This window comes from Papilio polytes, unplaced genomic scaffold (genome assembly GCF_000836215.1).
Source record: "Papilio polytes unplaced genomic scaffold, Ppol_1.0 DF823691.1, whole genome shotgun sequence".
NCBI classification, from domain to species: Eukaryota; Metazoa; Arthropoda; class Insecta; order Lepidoptera; family Papilionidae; genus Papilio; species Papilio polytes.
Window position 1 is genome coordinate 2,504,207 of NW_013525513.1, and position 18,943 is coordinate 2,523,149.

The 18,943-nt window shown below is 32.3% G+C and overlaps 1 protein-coding gene across 2 annotated transcripts in view; it reads right to left on the minus strand.

Annotated features, from left to right (window-relative positions):
• Nucleotides 1-18,943, minus strand: part of LOC106104283 (atrial natriuretic peptide receptor 2-like) — a 145,229-nt gene that overhangs the window by 101,038 nt on the left and 25,248 nt on the right. Inside the window, exons 2-5 of one of the 2 annotated variants that reach the window (XM_013284286.1) lie at nucleotides 18,552-18,843; nucleotides 17,780-17,969; nucleotides 5,177-5,360; nucleotides 2,255-2,460 (exon numbers count right to left, since the gene is read on the minus strand). In XM_013284286.1, the coding sequence (XP_013139740.1) occupies nucleotides 2,255-2,460; nucleotides 5,177-5,360; nucleotides 17,780-17,969; nucleotides 18,552-18,746 (775 nt within the window). In that variant the 5' untranslated portion in view covers nucleotides 18,747-18,843. Of the gene's footprint in view, nucleotides 1-2,254; nucleotides 2,461-5,176; nucleotides 5,361-17,779; nucleotides 17,970-18,551; nucleotides 18,844-18,943 lie in introns of those variants that run through there. The other variant, XM_013284287.1, reaches the window with a different exon arrangement.

Consider the following 18,943-nt stretch of genomic DNA (forward strand, 5'->3'; position numbering starts at 1 on the left):
AAATCAGTCACAAAAAAAAAAAAAAAAAATTTAGTCGCGCTTTGATTCCTGTAAGCTTACATGGGAGGCATACTACTCGCTTTTTAGTTATGCAACTAAACAGTTGAATTAGCTGCAAAACAATCGGCAATCGCACAACTATGTGCGATAGTTTACTCAAAGGTGTACGCCCGCTCTTACCCGCGACGTTACTGCCAACGACCTCCGGAGCTTTCGCGTTTGTAATGCGAAGCAAAGCCTTAGAAGGATCAGTCATAGACAGCTTTTATTACAGCTTTTACAATTTGTTAAAGTTTTCATCTCACTACGTGTTTGATTATTTTACAAAGCTGATATTTTTTTATCATAAAAGAATAAATTTTCTCTCAAATGAAGGAATTGTGGAATTAACTAGCTGTTTTTGTGTGGCTTCATCCGCATGAAATTATAAAAAAACTTTACTTTATTATTTACATTTTCAAATTCAAATGCACAAATAACAACGAATGTCTTTGTTATTGGATAACAATTATGTTGCTTCCTTGATGTTGGCCGCTTGTAGTTTATGGTCCCTTTCCCACATGAACGTATTTTTCAATTTATTTATCTCGTCAGTTTAATAGCGTAAATGTATAGCCTAAAGCTTGTCGTAAGTGTAGAGCTTTTTATTAAAGAAATAATTATTCAAAAATATGCTGTGATTGCTGACATTCTACGCCATGAAGTATAGTCTGTGTTTACGCTTTATTATATTAGTATAGACTATAGATATAGTATAGAGTTTAGATAAGTATAGAGTATAGAGTATAAGATTTACTGTCAGAAATGAGGTAAAGGAAAAGTTGCTAGATTCTAGCTTAATACTAGAATATCTTTCGTACCTGCAACTAAAACACGGAAGGTTCCTTTTCTGATTTACTATTACGGCAATGCCCTTTAATGTCCTTTTTGACCGACTTCTCAAAAGGAGGTACTCAATTCGTCGATATGTTTTTTTTTTATTTTTTTATGTGTGTTACGGCATAACTCCGCCGCTAGTGGACCGATTTTGATATTTCTTTTTTTATCCGAAAGGTAATGCTTGCAGGTGGGTCCCATTTTTTTTTTTAATTTTTGTTAATATTAATTAAACTGGATCCTTAAAACAATCTTAATGTAATTATAATACTATCAAACTGTGTTGGTGCTTCTCAGAAAATCCAAACGTGCATAAATTTACGTGATAAAGCCCTACGCTATATAAAAACCCCATAAACGTTAAGTGAAAGTTGCAGGGTTGCTAGCTTTATGTACCTTTTTATTTAATCCCTATTAAATATTTTAAAAACATAATGTTTTAGTGTAGAAGAATTTAAACATAACACCATTATATTTGGCAGATAATAGCAATAAAAATGATCATATAAACAAAAATATTATTTTCTAATATAATATGATGTTACGGTTTTTATTGAAACGTTTTAGTAAACAGATTAGCATCATTTACTTAAAAATAATCTTTTTAAATAAAGTTAGCAGCCCTTGTTATCGTCGATTGAAAATCAACGACGCAAAACAAATCCAGATTAGTGAAAAATATCTTTGAAAAACCAAACGTGTGAAAATCCCGTGTAAAAGTTGAAATAACTCACTGGCGAAATTATTGCCGACATTTTGAAGTAACAAATCCTCATAAGTCTGTTGAGGTTGCATTTCTCTTCCAAATATTGTGATTCCTTCAAATATCATATACTCGTGAATAGTACTAGCCATTAGGAAACCACCACTAGCCCCTACGAATGATTTGTACGCGGGTGTTTCGTAAAGGATTATTGCTCTGCCCCAGCCAAATCTGAAGGAACATTAAATTGTTTAAGCTACCGTCAGCGCCATCTATTATTAGTAACGGTAAAGTTCTTTAAAATGAGAAAGAGCCATCTGTTTTTTCCCAAGTAAAAGTAAATGCGGCCTAATTTTGAAATTTAGGTATTACATGTTTTAATTTGTATTTAAACATTGCATTTTTTTAAATAAAAGGTTATCAAACACTTTGTCTTAGCTTGCATCTAAAAAAACAAATTGGAAACCCTGCCATCTATGTAAAATATTACGTACTGAAAAGTCGCCTGAAAATAAACATGGACATCTGTAGCAAAAATGGGTAAAATGTACCTAAAACACGTTTTTGCTAGTAGTAGCATATAAATTCTAATTATTACAACAACAAATCATCGTGTAAAATGGCTTACCTTAACACCGCAATATAAATATTCTGATAAAACAAAAATGTACTCACTCGTGTACTTGTAGCCGAGATAGAATTTGAGATTTTCTGTGTAATTGAGGCCGCCATCTGACGTGGTATCCCATGGAGTATAAATGATGTCTTCTTTCTTCAAATAATTTGCGAAAGTCTTCATCATGAGAAGGCAAGTGGATTTCCCTGCGACGTGTACTTGTGCCTCCGGTTCGTTGATGAGCAGTAGTTGCCTCCAGTTGTAACTAGATGGCGTGGAAACAAGAAGCGTGTTAGTGCAAAATCACTCTGTGCTAAAATCGTGCAAGTTCACACTTTATCTTTACTACATATAATTTCATTTAAAAATATTCAGTTATTGATAATTAAAAAAACGAATGTGGTAAAAGATCAATCTATACTAATATTACAAAGAGGAAAAATTTGTATTTTTGTATGTATTGAAATAAATAAAAATTACTGGGGCGATTTTAAAAATTATCTCTCCGTTAGAAAGGTAATTTATCTACGAGTAACATAGGCTGTATATTTATTATTATTAATTTCACGCTGACGGAGTCGCGAGAAACAAATAGTATTTAATATGTTGAGAATTGGACAATTTGAAAAATAATAGTCGTCATTAAAACTAAAAGTTTACGAATCGAAATAGATCTCGGTAACTAACTTATTCAAACTTTCGTAAGACATTTTATAACCCTCACCCTGAAGGACCCACGCAGGGTCTGAAACTGGTCGGTGCCGTCACCAAAAACAGTAGACGTGAGTAAGAGCCATAAAAAAAATTAGATCTCAGTAATATTAACAAAGTTAACTGGCAATATTCAATACGAATTAGTACATTAAACCTATCTGATAACGTATTTAACAATATAATTCTATGTTTATCAGTTATAAAGTAACTCTTTTATTTATCGAAAGCACTTCAACCCTTTAGGACAGGTAACAATTCAATTTGGGGGCCTTATTTGCGTATACCAAATGCACTATCTCCACCGCGTCACATCCACTCCGCTGTACAAATACAGATAACGTCGAAAGCCTCTTCATCTGTATCAACAGAAACTTTTTTATTTACCTACATTTCACTTGAAATAGAATTGATTATATTCAATATTGGCGCATTGACTTGATTAAATTTTATTTGTGGCTTTATCATTGTCTATCAGAATGTAAGTGTCCGTCATATTCTAGCTGTATAGATATCAACAGAAGGAACATAACGACAGTACTATCGTATGCCAAAAATTGTTACAATCAGAAATTTAGTAAGAATAATATTTGTTAAAAACTAAATAACTAGTGTTTTGTTTTTTTTTTTTTAATTAAACAATCCATCATACTCGTAATATTTGTTGTAATCAGCCAGTGCATTTATAAGAAAAGTTTAGATAAATCTATAAAAATATCATAAAAAGGAAAAGTTTGTGTTTTTGAAATTGAAATAACTCAAAAACTACTGGACCGATATCAAAAATTCTTGCACCATTAAAAACCTATGTTATCACTGAGTAATATAGGCTATATTTTTTCTATTTATAAATTTCACGCGAATGAAATCGCGAGTTACAGCTAGTATTAAATAAAAAGTGAATACAAAACACCTTTTAACTGGTAACTGAGAACTGAAAACTGTACAATTTATCTTCCATATAAAATTTTACCAGCACACATAAGTTAAAACTTAAAGTGTAGCTTAAGAGAAGCATTTATATTTTAATTAAATTAAGATATCTCTTTATGATGTTGGTTAAGTAAATCGGGAAGTGGTGTATCGCCTTAACATCAAGTTTATTTGCTCGATTCCGAAGCTTAATTGAAATAGAGATTTAATTAAAATGAAAGAACGACTTCATTTCCTGTCAATGTATTTCAGAATTGATACCGCGACATAAATTCTATACAGAAAGAATTCTTTTCGACGTTTTTTTTATAAAAAAAAAAATCGCTCTACTCAGTTTGGAGTCGAATGAATACCGAGACGATTGTAAAAAAAAACTGTAAAATTATATTTACTTTTTCAAGAATAAGGGGGTTTTGTACAATACATTTTACTGAAACTAAAAATAACCGAGTCACAAGATTTTGATAATGTACTTATAGACTCTACAATTCACTAGCCATCTCACTAGATAACATAGGTAATTAATATAAAAAAAATCATTATATTTTAATTGTAACATTTTCTTATAGAGTGGTAAAATATTTACTCGATTAAGGTTTAATTTAGTAAATATTCGACCCAAAGTAACATTTAATATAAACAATAAGTAAACGAAACAACGTGATTAACAACGTGAGGCGTAAATGAGGTCAAATCCGAAACTTGTATTGAAAATTTGGGAACCCATTTAACTTGTTAAATAATATTGTAATTGAAGTAATTGATTGTTGGTAGACTATAGCAACTTTTGTTATTGTTTTGTTTTGTTTTCTGTTTACTAAATATGTTTTGCAAATTAAAGAGAAATATCGATATTTTTTTATCGTGTATCATTTAAATTTTAATTCAATAGATATTTTAATTTTCTATAAGTATAATATGATTTGAAACATACCTTTTTATTAGAAGAAGCATAACAAACCTGTCTGCTTTGGCCGAGCCACTGACGGACCTAGCAGACGAAGTCCGCTACATGGTGTTAAGGGCCTTATAGAAATTTGTTAAAACTATTTCAGTTTTTTTTTATTTTCATTTTCTTGTTTTGTATTGTGTTTGTTTATAATTGTATGGTTTCGGTACTTAGTTTAAGATATTATCGATGATATGTTTTAAGGAACAAAAGTCCCTTTAAAAAATAAAGAGAAAAAAAAACATAACAAAAACCAAATTCAATCACAAAAGCCAACAAATTCAATTAAACCACAACAAAAGTACTCACATGTCATCTGCCGATACTTTGATACGATCTGATCCAGATACTTATATTAGGATATCGAATACAATATACAGATACTTACTGTCTCATGATATCGATGATGAAATACGCGATATCCTTAAATCCGAGCGGTCCGGAGCGTACCATCATGTAATACTCGTGATGGCAGTTCTGTTTAGGCTGGGCGAAGTCGAATGTTAGCCCGCCAGTTGTCACTAGAGGTATCCCAGTGTTGCCCAGGAACTTCGTTATCCGAGCTACAGATGCTGTGAAACAAAAGAGCAGGTTATTTTCAACCGTATTCAAAAAGGAGGTAGGTCTCAATTTGATTGTTTTATGTATATCATAAGAGCTGATATATGATTTAATTTAGGTAATTATTTTTTAATTTGATGTAATTTGGTCGCGAATTTTATGAAAATGAAAAACTGTAGAGTAGTTTTTGAGCTTTTCTTAAAAAAAAAACAGACACCAATAGTCGGTTAAAAACGGGACAATTTTCCTTAAATGAATTTCGATTCAGGATTTTAGTAGATTTTTTTTCATAGATGTTATTTTCGTAGATATATTATTTTGTTGCTATCAAACTGTAAAAAAATTGCTGTAAAATTAGTGAAAAAGTTACTCTTTTATATTACTTTTTTGTAATACAAAACAGATTTCCTGTATTTATCACACGTGATTTGTCCCTCATTCAATTTTATTTATATCTGGCGCCATAATTTTACGATTGTACTTCGAAGGCGCGATGAATACATTTGAATAATTGAACACACAATCATTGTGAATAAATGGAAAAATTTATTAATCCGTAAGAAACGTTTCCTCAAATAAAAAGATTACAAATTGTTATTATTGTTACTAAAAACTACTCGAAGTTTCGAATGTTTCTCATTGAGCGGCCTACAGATCAGTCGATGACATACCTATCGTCAAACACCCATTTTCTACTCACTAAGGGTATTCCTTAGTACCTGCCTAATAAAGACTCTGAGTGGTGATGAAAGCTGCTTTAATAAAATTAATCAAATTCTATACCAGAATTATAAATCAAAATGAGTGCATTTTCTCAAAGTTTGTAAAAAACAATCTGTTTATTAGATAAGTAATTCTATATCTTTGTCCAAATCCTCACTTTTCTTGGAAATAACTTGAAAATTTAAACAGATTTCTTAATAAAAAATCGCGAAGTAAATTAATTATGTATTCGAAGGACTTAACGATGTCGAAAACAAAAAGGGGAATTACATCATTAAATATTAAAAGTCAAATACGTATTAAACAATTTAATTTCTCCAAATAACTTGATTATTTTTAAATTAATAAGATTCCCTAGAGAAATTATCTTCATCATTATTTTGACCTTCTCCCTACGAAACATCAGCATAGTATGTACTCTTCCATTCATCATCATGCTTGAATCTCATCATCGAGGTAAGAGGGGCCTACTCCCGTAGGTTTGGCACCGTGTTTTCGTCCTCCAAATAAATCTATCATCAGTCATCTCAATCATCATTTTCTTCTAGATCATGTCACCTTTTACGCAATCCATCCATCTCTTATTATGTCTACTTCTACTTATACCCCACGTTCATTCGTCTGTCAAGTCAGAATTCACTCCCTTCTGACGCATATGATGTGCACTGGATGCGGGCGGAACAGGACCGGGCATTGTGGCAATCAATGGGGGGGGGGGGCTACGTTCACCAGTGGACGACCTATGACTGACAATGATTATGATGACGCATATCCTCTTGTGTCAAATCAGTCCATCTGTCTTCCTTAACCTCTGTAGCCACAATCAATGTGTAAATTCATAAATAATGCCAAAACATAACATTAAGGGCCTGTCCCTCTACTGGCTGAAACGCTCAGATAGCTTTAAAATGACGTCACTGTCAGATAAGGTAAAAAAATCCGAAATTTACATCACACATTTTACACGTTGGATTGTTATTGTCGAGTGGTACTACTAAGTGCTACTAAGTGTATTCTTTTTTCTTTATAAGGAAGTTGTTGGTATATGTAAATATGTATTGAGGGTAGGTAAACAGTAATAATAAACGAGTTATCTAAATCTGAACCTGGTCGTTTCTTTACGTGTTCCCGCCACTGGACAGTTATCAGACAATTTACAATTTGGTGGGACAGGCTCTAAAAACAATCATTATATTAATTCGTGAAAAGTAAACTTTGTACCTCTAATTAAAGATAATTTGAAGAATAAGTACAAAAGAATATTTTTAATTAAAAAATACTTAATTATTTATAATGAACTAGCTGTTCCCGTGCGACTTCATCTGCATGTAATTACGAAAATTTTATTTTATTGTTTACATTTGTCAAATTATCAATTGCAAATGTCAAAATGACATGACATGATGACAACCTTATACTTCCTTTATGTTTTTTAACCTATGGTCTCTTTCCGACATTAGGGTTTTATCCAAAATATTGACCCCTAAGTTTAATGGCGCTAAAATATATAGCCTAAAGCATGACGTAAGTGTAGGGCTTTTTAGTAAAAAAAGAATTATTCGAAAATATGCTGTGATCGCTGACATCTTAGGCAACAAAGAAGTGTGTGTTTACGCTTTATTATAATAGTATAGATAGGCGTCTACTAGTTAAAATAAAGACTTTTGGACATATTTATTAGTAAAATAAAGCCTGTGTTTGAAATCTACGCTAAAACACGAAATTGTTTATAAACGCCTAAAATTACGTAGCTCACGTAGAAAGGTAAATGTATGACTAAGGGTACGAGCAATGTCAACAGAATCAACAAACAGTACGTCTGGTGAAATTAACAACGCGTTTTCACTGCTGATATACATGTATAAAAACATCTCGTTAACTCACAACCTTATTACTTTACTACTAAAGTTCACCATTGACGGATACGTCACGGAGGACATCATTATCATTATTATTTTTTCCTAGTTAATATTATAAATGCGCTTAGATGGATGTTTTTCGTCATCCACTTGCCCTTATTCCTTACGAAGGGTCGGCACAGTATGTGCTGCTCTTCCATACATCTCTATCAGCCGTTATATCTGAATCCACTCCTTTCTTAAGCATATACTCTTTCTCACAATCCATCCATACTTTCTTCGGTCTTTCCCATCCTTTGTAACCATCCACATTCATTTTTAACACTTTCAGGTTTATGTCCCCATCGTCTCGTCGTATGACATGTCCATACCGCGCTAACCTTTTGCTTCTCTATTTCTCCTCTAATATACACATACAAACTTCCTCTAATATACACATTCTTAACTTTATGCATTCTTGTCAGACCACACATCCATCTCAACATACGCATCTCAGCCATTTGTTTAAAGTTCCATACATTTACCATCACCTAATGAAACGAAGGGAGACCCATATTCTTCACATCTCACTTTAATGTAATGTTACTAGCTTTCACCCGCGACTCCGTCCGCTTGGAATTTAAATGAAAATAAATGTAAGTAATCTATGTGTTCTTCCAGACTATTCTCTATAACTATGCCTAATTTCATCGAAATCCGTTTAGCTGTTTAGGCTACCAACTCTAACCAACATCGATCCATCCATCTAAACTTTCGCATTTATAATATTAGAAAGATTCTTAATTTTGTCAAAATAATATAATGAAATGAAAGCAATTGTTTTATCGCGTATTTTTTGTGAAGTAGAGAAGTTAATTATAAACAATTCGAGTTTATTGTAATACTAAGATATTAGGTAACCATTGGATTATCAGAAAATAAGCACGGAAATAGTTTATACTTCCTACAAGAAAACACTCGATCTACAGAGATAAAAGGATTAGTTCTCTTGTCACCGCCGCAGAGAACAGACGTAGATAACACTGCAAGAAGTGCACGCTTTGTGAAAATAAACGAGTTTTTAAAACAACAATAAACATATCTTATTTAAATTGTAAAATAACAGTATTTTGTATAATTCAATGACAAATTAAATACCTTAATTTCTATAACATTTTTCGTAGTTACTCTTAATTTTTTAATTTAAAGTTGGTACCGGTTGTGATATCAACCTACGTGTTTTGCATTTTAATTATAACTTAGAATGCATAATTAATTGATTCTGCAAACACTAGGTCAAACTATTACTTGATAATAATAACCAAAACGGCAAGATATCGCCAATTTTTATACCAATAACTTAGTTCACTTTTTATTACATATGGTAAACTAGTATCGACAACACCTCGGTTGTAATTAATCAATCATTTATAGTTTACAATATTTGTATACCAATCTTACTAATATTATAAATGTGAAAGTTTAGATGGATGGATGGATGGATGGATGGATGTTTGTTAGAGTTTGTAACCTAAACTGCTGAACGGATCTCGATGAAATTTGGCACAGATGTAGAGGATAATCTGCAAGAACTTATAGGCTACTCACTTTTGTTTTTAATTCCACGCAGACGGAGTCGCAGGCGAAAGCTAGTATAAAGAGGTAAGATTTGTATTTTTGTATGTATTGAAATTACTTTAATACTACTGGGCTGATTTCAAAAATTCGTTTACCATTAAAAAGCTACGTTATTGAGTAACATTGCAGTAAATTTCACGCAGGCGAAGTCGCGAGCTACAGCTAGTTAAGCTGTAAAATTAAAACATAAATATATAAAAATAATATTGTTTATTCGAACCAAAACATGTTTTTTTATCAAATGTCAACCTTAATCCAATAATCCACATAAATAACAAGAACCGGAAACATGTTATCTTAAAAGGAAACGTAAATCAAATCTCGGCAGATATCGGCAACATTTGATAGATGACTCAATGAAGCCACTACAAAAATATACGATTGATCGTACAAAAATTTCGTAATACATTATTTTATAATATAAGGTGGCAAACCAGCAAGCGCCTACCTCAATCCACCGAAATGGAAACCGACCGCTGCCCATAAACATCCGCAATTGCAGATGCGTTGCCTACCCTAGATTGACGGAGGACGCACATAAAGGACATTTTCCCCTCCTACGTGTCTCCTCCACCGTCAAGTCCACTTTTCCTTCTCATCCTTTTCTCTTAAGAAAAGAGTGGAAAGGGACTAAAATTAGGCCTCCGGCACCACACTCATCAGACGAATATTTTTTCCTTTTTCGTTTTAACTAGTTTTTTGTGTTTAGAATACTGAGATTCTAAACATTAACAGTATTTAAAATCCTGAGCTAAGTTTAACTTGAAAATATATAGCCTAAAGAATGACGTAAGTGTAGGGCTTTTTATTAAAAAAAGAATTATTAAAAAATATGCTGTAATTGCTGACATCTTAGGCAACAAAGAAGTTTGTGTTTACGCTTTATTATAATAGTATAGAAACTATTCGCTACAATGTCAAATTTAATCGAGATCTGTTCAGCAGTTTTAGCTACAAAATCTAACAAATGTCCATCCAAACCTTCGCCTCTTACTAATATTATAAATGCGAAATTTTGATGGATAGATGTTTGTTAGAGTTAGTCGCCTTAATGGCTGAACGGATCTCCATGAAATTAGGCATAGATGTAGACCATAGTCTGGAAGAATACATAGGCTACTTGCTTTTGTTTGTTTTTTTAATTTCACACAGATGAAGTCGCGTGTGAAAGCTAGTTCAAAGATTAGTAAGAAGTAAGATTTGCTGCCATTTTTTATAATAAAGTACAAATTAATATATTAATTCAAGAGCAAAATAAGATACTTTGTCTTCTTAAGTAAAAGTAAATGTTTTCTTAACGGCTACGAAAACATGTTTACGTTCGTGCATTATTCATTGGCTCGAGAGAAAATCTTTTGAAAAATTAGACTTTTAAATGACGGTGCTTCTTGAAAATTTCATTAGGATAGAAAAACATCAATAACAGTACAAAATACGTTACATATTAAATCAGATTTACTCAAAGATAAAATATTAAAAGCTTAGTTTTTATAGTGGTAGAGCCAGCTTTAATATCTTCTCACGAATGGGTCTGCTTTGTACATGCCACTAACAATCTGTCAGACGTCAACATTTTTGTAAAATTTCGAGTTTAAACGTGGCCTTATACCGCTATCCCATATTTTAGTGGTGTTTCATTATTCGGCCGTTAGAATGTATCTTAATGGTATGCATATTTTACTGCAAAAATATTTCAGATGACAGGAGTTAAGAGGCTCGTTAATCTCCTTCATATATATTACACAACACTAATAAATTTGATCTAGACTTCTAATATAGAACATCTTGTTACTAAATTTGAATTTATGGTTCTCTATATTAACCGCAAGCCGGAATGCTACGTTAATTTTCACTAGCTAATATTTCACATCTATTTACTTGTTTATTTAACTAAATTAATTTTGAATTATCACTTTCCGAATTCAAAACCTAATAATCGATCCTCATATTTAAATATAGGACTATAAAAATGGATCGTTCCCCCTTTAAACGATCGTTTTTCTTTACCTATATTGGGGCTATCTTATTAGAAAATTGTATCAAATATTGTTACAGAAGCTCATTTTACTCCGACCTAATCCAACTTCAGAAAATGTAATCTTCATTCAAGCATAAAATGTAGTGAACTAGAAATACTAAATATTGATTTAAATGTACTCGTACAGTTGCGGACATTTGCGGTGTTCACTTCAGAAGAAATAGCTTTGCTCATTTCAACTTATACATACATACATATATCAGTGCCGTGACTTTCGTCCCTTAGTCTTTTGTCCGCGCATTTTATGCGTAGAAATTGTAAACATTTAATCACTCACTTAGATTAATTAGCACTAACGATGTTAATTACCCAAATTAGTTGTCCGGCCATTACAATTATGTTAAAGCTTTCATATTACGTCATTGCAAAACATATTACTAGCTGTTCCCGTACAGCTTTATCCGCATGAAATTGTAAAAACTTTATTTCATTGTTTACATTTGTCAAATTGTCAATTGCAATTGTCAAAATTACCGTTACCATAATATCCTTGCTTACTTAATGTTGGCAGCATTTTGTTTATGGTCTCTTTCTGAATGTTTCTTCCACTTATTTTATCCCCGAAGTTTAATAGCGTAAAAATACTCTAAAGCGTGTAGTAAATGTAGAGCATTTATTAATGCAAGAATTATTCAAAAATATGCTGTGATTGCTGATACCTTACGCTATGAAGTAGTGTGTGTTTACAACTTATTATATTATTATAAAGCAGTACATAAGGAGGCAAACGAATAGTAGGAACCTTTCGAAAATGTAAAATTTCTTAAAAATACAAACAAGAAACACTATTAGTTAACACTTGCAGAGCAACTTATTTTTTTATTTTTTGCAGACTGTCAAAAATCAGGGTAAAGCCAAACCATCATTAGTAACACAACTAAAGAAAAATATGTTTGTCTCTTTTCTCTCTGAGAGAAAGACAGGGGTGACTATGTCCATATAATAATGTAATATTATAACGTATCAACACGTTTATTCCTACTTAACCTTTTATGTGCGAAACCCTCTTATATTGTTCCTTATTGCAACCATGATGTTGCCACTTAAATATTATTAGATTTGAGGTAATTTATAAAAGTACTAACTGTTGCTTGCGACTTCGTCCGACGGGAATTAAAAAGTAATAAAAAGCGTAGCCAATATTAATCATAGATAACGTAGCTTTATAGTGGTGAATTTTAATGTTTATTTTTTATTTATTTTTAAAGTATAGATAAATAAATTGATATCGTTTGCAATTTTTTTTCAAGTAAGATCTATCAAAACTATACGTTTTCGAATCAAAAAACCTTAGTAAGTAGCCTATGTTTTACATATGCTATACATTATTCATATTAAGTTATACAAACTCGAGACAAACTCAATCTAAGTTACTTGTAACAAGGATACGTTCAACTTAATTGTATGTGATTCGGATGTCATCTTTGACTGATACCGTTATTAATTTGCCCTCGTGAGCGCCGCTCCGCTCTGACTACCAAATTACACTCTACAGTTTACAACTTCATAACTTCGGTATAAATTATACGCACAGGTTACTCTCGTAGGTGTTCTCTTCAACTCAGACAATTTATACCTATATCTATATATATACTAATAAAATATATCGTAAACACACAATACTCTGTGGCGTAGGATGTCAGCAATCACAGCACATTTTTGAATAACTCTTTCTTTTATAAAAAGTTCTACACTTACGACATGCTTTATGCTATACGTTTTCATGGTATTTCATTTAGGTGTGAATAAATTGGGAAAAAGGATCATGCAAGAAAGTGACAAAGTAGATTGCCATGGTAACTATATTTGTTCGCCAATGGCAAAGCCTCCTTTGTCATTTGAGCGTTACATTTTTACATTAGCAAATGAAAGTTTTACGGAATGTAAATAAAATAAAGTTTCTATGATATCAGGCGGAGTAAGCCGTACTCTCGTACTCTCGTATTCTTACACGTATTACAAAAACTTTATTTAAATCCAGTATGTTCAAAGTTCCAAAAATCACACTCGAGTACACTTACAGAGTTTAAGAACATTTGGCACTTGTACATTTGTATGTGATGTAAGGCTCCTATGTAAATTACGATAACTTACATTTGGGTATTTGCCAGAAAATATTATTAACTCGACTCTACTGGTATTCTTTACTAATTTTATAAAGAGATAATTCAAAAACTACTGGATCGATTTCAATTCTTTCACCATTAAAAAACTACGTTATCAGTGAGTTACATAGGCTGTGTTTTTCATGATTATTTTTTATTCCGCCGGGTCTAAGTCGCGAGCAACAGCTATCTTTTACATGCGGCAAAGATAAATCATAAGTCCTGTAAAACTTTTATTCCATTTTATTGTACCCATTTTGCTGTAAAACAAATGATAACGACATCCCAAAATAGATAATAGATATTAAAGCGGCGGTCGCTTATTCCTTCATTGTATAATGTCCCTAATTGCGATGATTAATCTTCTAATCAACTGATCTTAAGCTTAATGTAACAGAGATTAAAGATTATTTTACAATAATCTTAGACAATCCTACGTATAATGTTTCAATGTTAAACAGAGTAAGGAATAATGGTTACTTAATTCCGTATTATGCGTGTAAACAATCTCAAGGTATGCCAATACTCAACAATTAATTATGCAAACATGTCTGTCGCATTATCAATGTGTACATTAGTAACACAACTAAAGAAAAATATGTTTGTCTCATTTCTCCCTAAGAGAAAGACAGGGATGACTATGTTTTGAACAATTGCCTCATCACCCAAGATCATTCATACTATTTGGGAACGGTATGATGGTATGATATCATTAATTAGTAGTTAATTTAAAAATCTCAATAAGCACTGCTTGCGGCCGAAAAATGATATTACATTTTAATATGTCTGAAATTCAACAATTCAATTCAATCCACGCTTGAACTACGAATCACATTAAGTTTAAAATTTAAACTTCGATCCAGTATTCGGCCGTATGACATGAAAAAGGAAAGGACGGGAAGGGAAAGAAGGGAAGAATTTGCGAAGGAGATATATAGCCAGAGGAAATATCTTTTTTTCCGTTAATTAGAGGCAACGTATCTGCAAACGGTGATTTCAATTAGACCTTTAATTCGTTATTTTTTCCGAATATTGGTTGACTGGTGCTATTGTAATGAAGACATTTAAGTACGTTCGAACATTTTTTCTCCTTTTGACACAACTTGTAAGTTGATACGATTCCATAATGGACGGTTGGTGAGGCAGGAAATTAGAAGGGCAGTAGTGTTGAGTGTTTGTTTATATGTTTGGGCTTTTGTTATCTATAACAAGAAAAACACATTGTTAGCACGAAAAAACAATCATTTAAGGTAAAAAAAACATTTTTATTTACGCTATATTTAAATTGTAAAATCAGTGAATTCTGAAACCTTCTAGACTTTAACTACTATACTAATAATATTGTTTGCCAAAATTAACAAATTAGATATTCACTGTTAATTAGTTTTATTGTCTGGATTTATATTAAAAAAGTTCAGTACTTAGCTTCTGTTTATATTACTTACATCCCAAAGGACCTATTCTAAGTTGTAAGTAAATTAGTAGTAGTGTTCTTTAGTGTACTACATTCATCTATACTAGTATTATAAAGAGCAAAGATTTGTATTTTTGTATGTATTGAAATAACTCAAAAACTACTAGGCCGATTTTTAAAATTCTTTCACCATTAGATAGGTAATTTATCTGTGAGTAACATAGAAATGTTTTTTTATTATTATTAATTATTAAATTATTTATTATTAAATTTTACGCGGGCGAAAACGCGAGCAACAGCTAGTAACTTATACAACTATACAACAAATTTAAATCTAAAAGTTTGTGCTCATTTTTGTAAATACTAACTGTACTTACAACTGGTTCTTGAATTATATGTAATAGCTAAAAGGTTGCAGGCGTCGCTGTAGATGATTTCTTTATACAATACTAGCTGTTCCCGTGCTGATTCATCCGCATGAAATTGTAAGTACTTTATTTTGATACGTTAAAATTACCGTTACAATAATAACCTTGTTTGCTTAATGTTGGTAGCTTGTAATTTTTGTAACAGCGTGTAATCCCTTTTCCACATGAGAGGGTTTTTTTTTTCAATTTATTTACCCTTTAAGTTTAAAAGCATGGAAATGTATAGCCTAAAGTGTGTCGTAAGTGTAGGGATTTTTATTAAAGAAAGGGTTATTCAAAAATGTGCTGTGATTGGTGACATCCAACACCACGAAATAGTGTGTTTACGCTTTATTATATTAGTATCGATATATTAATAAAAACAGTTTTCGAGTTTACACACAAATAAATATTTTCTCTTCTAATTTGTAAAGGTTTGTGATTGTTACTGATTAAAAGAAAATAGATTTTTCCGAAAGCATCAAAGATCGAATCAATATGAACATTTTATTATTTCATTTTTCACTCACTATTGTTATTTCAGATTTTTCGGAAGAAAAGGAAGGGATGGTAATAGCGTATTAACGCAGTGGTAAGACAAAGCAACCTTCGATAACAAGCTTGTTTTCCGGAATCCGCTCCTATATCACAATTACTTTTATTAAGGCTCTTTGCGTCTAAAATTTCCTTTAATATTGCACGATGCAGGAAATAAAAGCTTTCGTAGAACTTTATTACATGAAAAAAGCTTATGACGATAAAACTTTATTACTCCCACCGAGTTTATTAGATCTTGACGATGTTACATTGTGTTACTTTGTACGTAATAAATATTTGTAAAGGGAATTGAAATAAATTTAACTCAAGTATGTGGATAGTAACATCGGTGGCTCAGGAGTTAAGCACTTGATTTGTCCTGGGTTCGAATCCCGCCACGTGCCAACGTTTTTTCCATTTTTTAATATTATATTGATAAATTACCTGACGATCTTACAGTAAAAGAGAATATTATTAGGCAACCTGTCCATATCAGTGAAGTAATTCAAAGATATGTGTGAAGGCAACCGGAGCGGACCAGCGAGATTTACTATGGCTTAGTCACCTATAACTCAGGGTAGGCTCCGAGCCCTTAGTGGGGACGTTTAGTGAAGTGGTGATGATGAAGTAGATAATACAATACGTTAGATATATATTTAATAAGAGAATTAACTTGAATTCTTAAGTGGCTATTCGTAAGTCGATGATGTTCCGAATAGAGTACTTGTATATTTTTTTCTGACGATATATTGTGTAGGTTATTTTCATAATTGGATACTTACAAAGAGAATTCTATTTATCTTTTATTTAAAGGACCTAAATAAGCAAGTATCTAAGTATAATTTGTCATAGGAATGTCTTTGATGGTCCGCGGGGAAATTTCTTTGATGTTTTTTCTTTATGATACATGCTTCATATCGTCCGACGAAAGTTACATATTTTTCTTACTAATATGTACAATGTTTATTTTAATATTCGAAAGGTTATTTATGTTTAACTAGAAAAGTAAACTATATGACTCTAATAAATATTTAATTGTCCTCCAAATAGATTGTTTTTTCATTTATTATTATTCTGTAACTGGCATATTTATAATAAATTTAACTGTTTTAATATAATTTCATATATAATTCACGTTATATACACACAATATTATACGTGAAATGAAACGATTGGAAGATAAATTTCAGTAGTTTGTAAGAAAAACTACAGCTGCCTCAGCGACCCACAATAAATTGATTCGAGAAACGACAACGAAGAAACAACCATTATTTATTCTGCACTATACTGTTTTAGTAGACTGAATTTTCAGATACGTAATGTATCAAGTTCCCAATGAATCACCCCAAAGTAACTACATTGGTCTGAAACTAGTCCGTAGACAACCGTTATACTTTAAATATAGCCGTACTTATAGTAGTAACTGACTACACTTCATCGCCATCGCCTAAGGAGCGCGGAGGCCTAAGTAAAGGGTAACTAGGCCATAGTCAACCACACTGGCCCACTAGGGTTGGTTGACTTCACACATATCTTTGCATTTCTTTACCGATAAGTGCAGACATCACGATGTTTTCCTTCACCGTAAGAATAAGAACGTCTGATAAAGTAGTATGTACATATGAAATTCGAATATCACATTGGTACATGGCGGGATTCAAACTCAGAACATGTAGATTCCAAGTCAAGTGTTCAAACCCCTGAATCACTGTAATGTGTTTTAGACTTACCCAAAGCGAAATCACAGGAGGGTCCAAAGAATACGTGCGAGCAATCGTTGTAAGCATCGATGGCGGTGATAACCGCGTACGCGGCGTCGCAATCGCTGACGTCATACCGCCGCCATTCAAACTGCACCCAGGGCGGGAACGCGTTACGAACTACGTCGTGTTGCATCGCCAGCTCGAACACTGGTTCCACCTAGATTATCAAATAAAATTAATAAATCTTTTAGGCGTATGACTCCCGGTAAAAATACGATTGGAATGATACCTTACTCAAGTAAAACTTCAGGAGTAAGTTGGTTAAATGTAGTGTAATCTTATAGTATCCTCTTAAGTTCAGTTACTTTTTATCACAGTCAGTAGTAATACCTTCTTACTAATATTATAAATGTGGAAGGTTAGATGGATCGATGTTTATTGGAGTTTGTAGCCTAAACTGCTGAACGGATCCCGATTCATTTTGTCATAGATGTAGAGGATAGTCTGAAAGAACACATTTTGCTTACTTTTAATTCTACGCAAAATGATCATTAAACTAGTTGAAACATAAATCAAAGAAACTCCAAATATTTTATCACATTTGAATAATATCTTACTCAGCGAGAAATACAAAAACATGAACTAAAATAATAACTACAGTCAAAAGCAATTTATTATGTGGAATAAGGTTAAAAATACTTCGTCTTTGTACTATGTTATTTTAACATCTTCGCCAGTATAAATCAACGGGAACATTAAGAAAATAAGCTCTAAATAAATCTGTCAAATTTATACTTACAACGGGTAACGACGCATCAAACGTTGTATTCTTAGGCAGCAACAAAGCCGCCCTTATCTTACAAGTACCGTCATCACTACAAACGTTTTCACATTTCCTCTCCCGTGGTTCCTCCTCGCGACAATTCTGCGCATAACCCGAACACACGAGCACGAATATAAACAACAACACGCCCATTTTATCGACGCATTTCATCGATATTTACACAACACTAACTAAATCACAACACTACCTCATTTTTAACAATATTTAATTCACAACACTCACGTACGCTGCCATATTCCACAGAAACCTGGAACAAAAATAATTTTTTTAACAAAATTTGAGGTTAACACGATAATCTTGTTCCGGGAAAAACATTGTCGTTCTACCTCTATATCATGTTCAGAAAG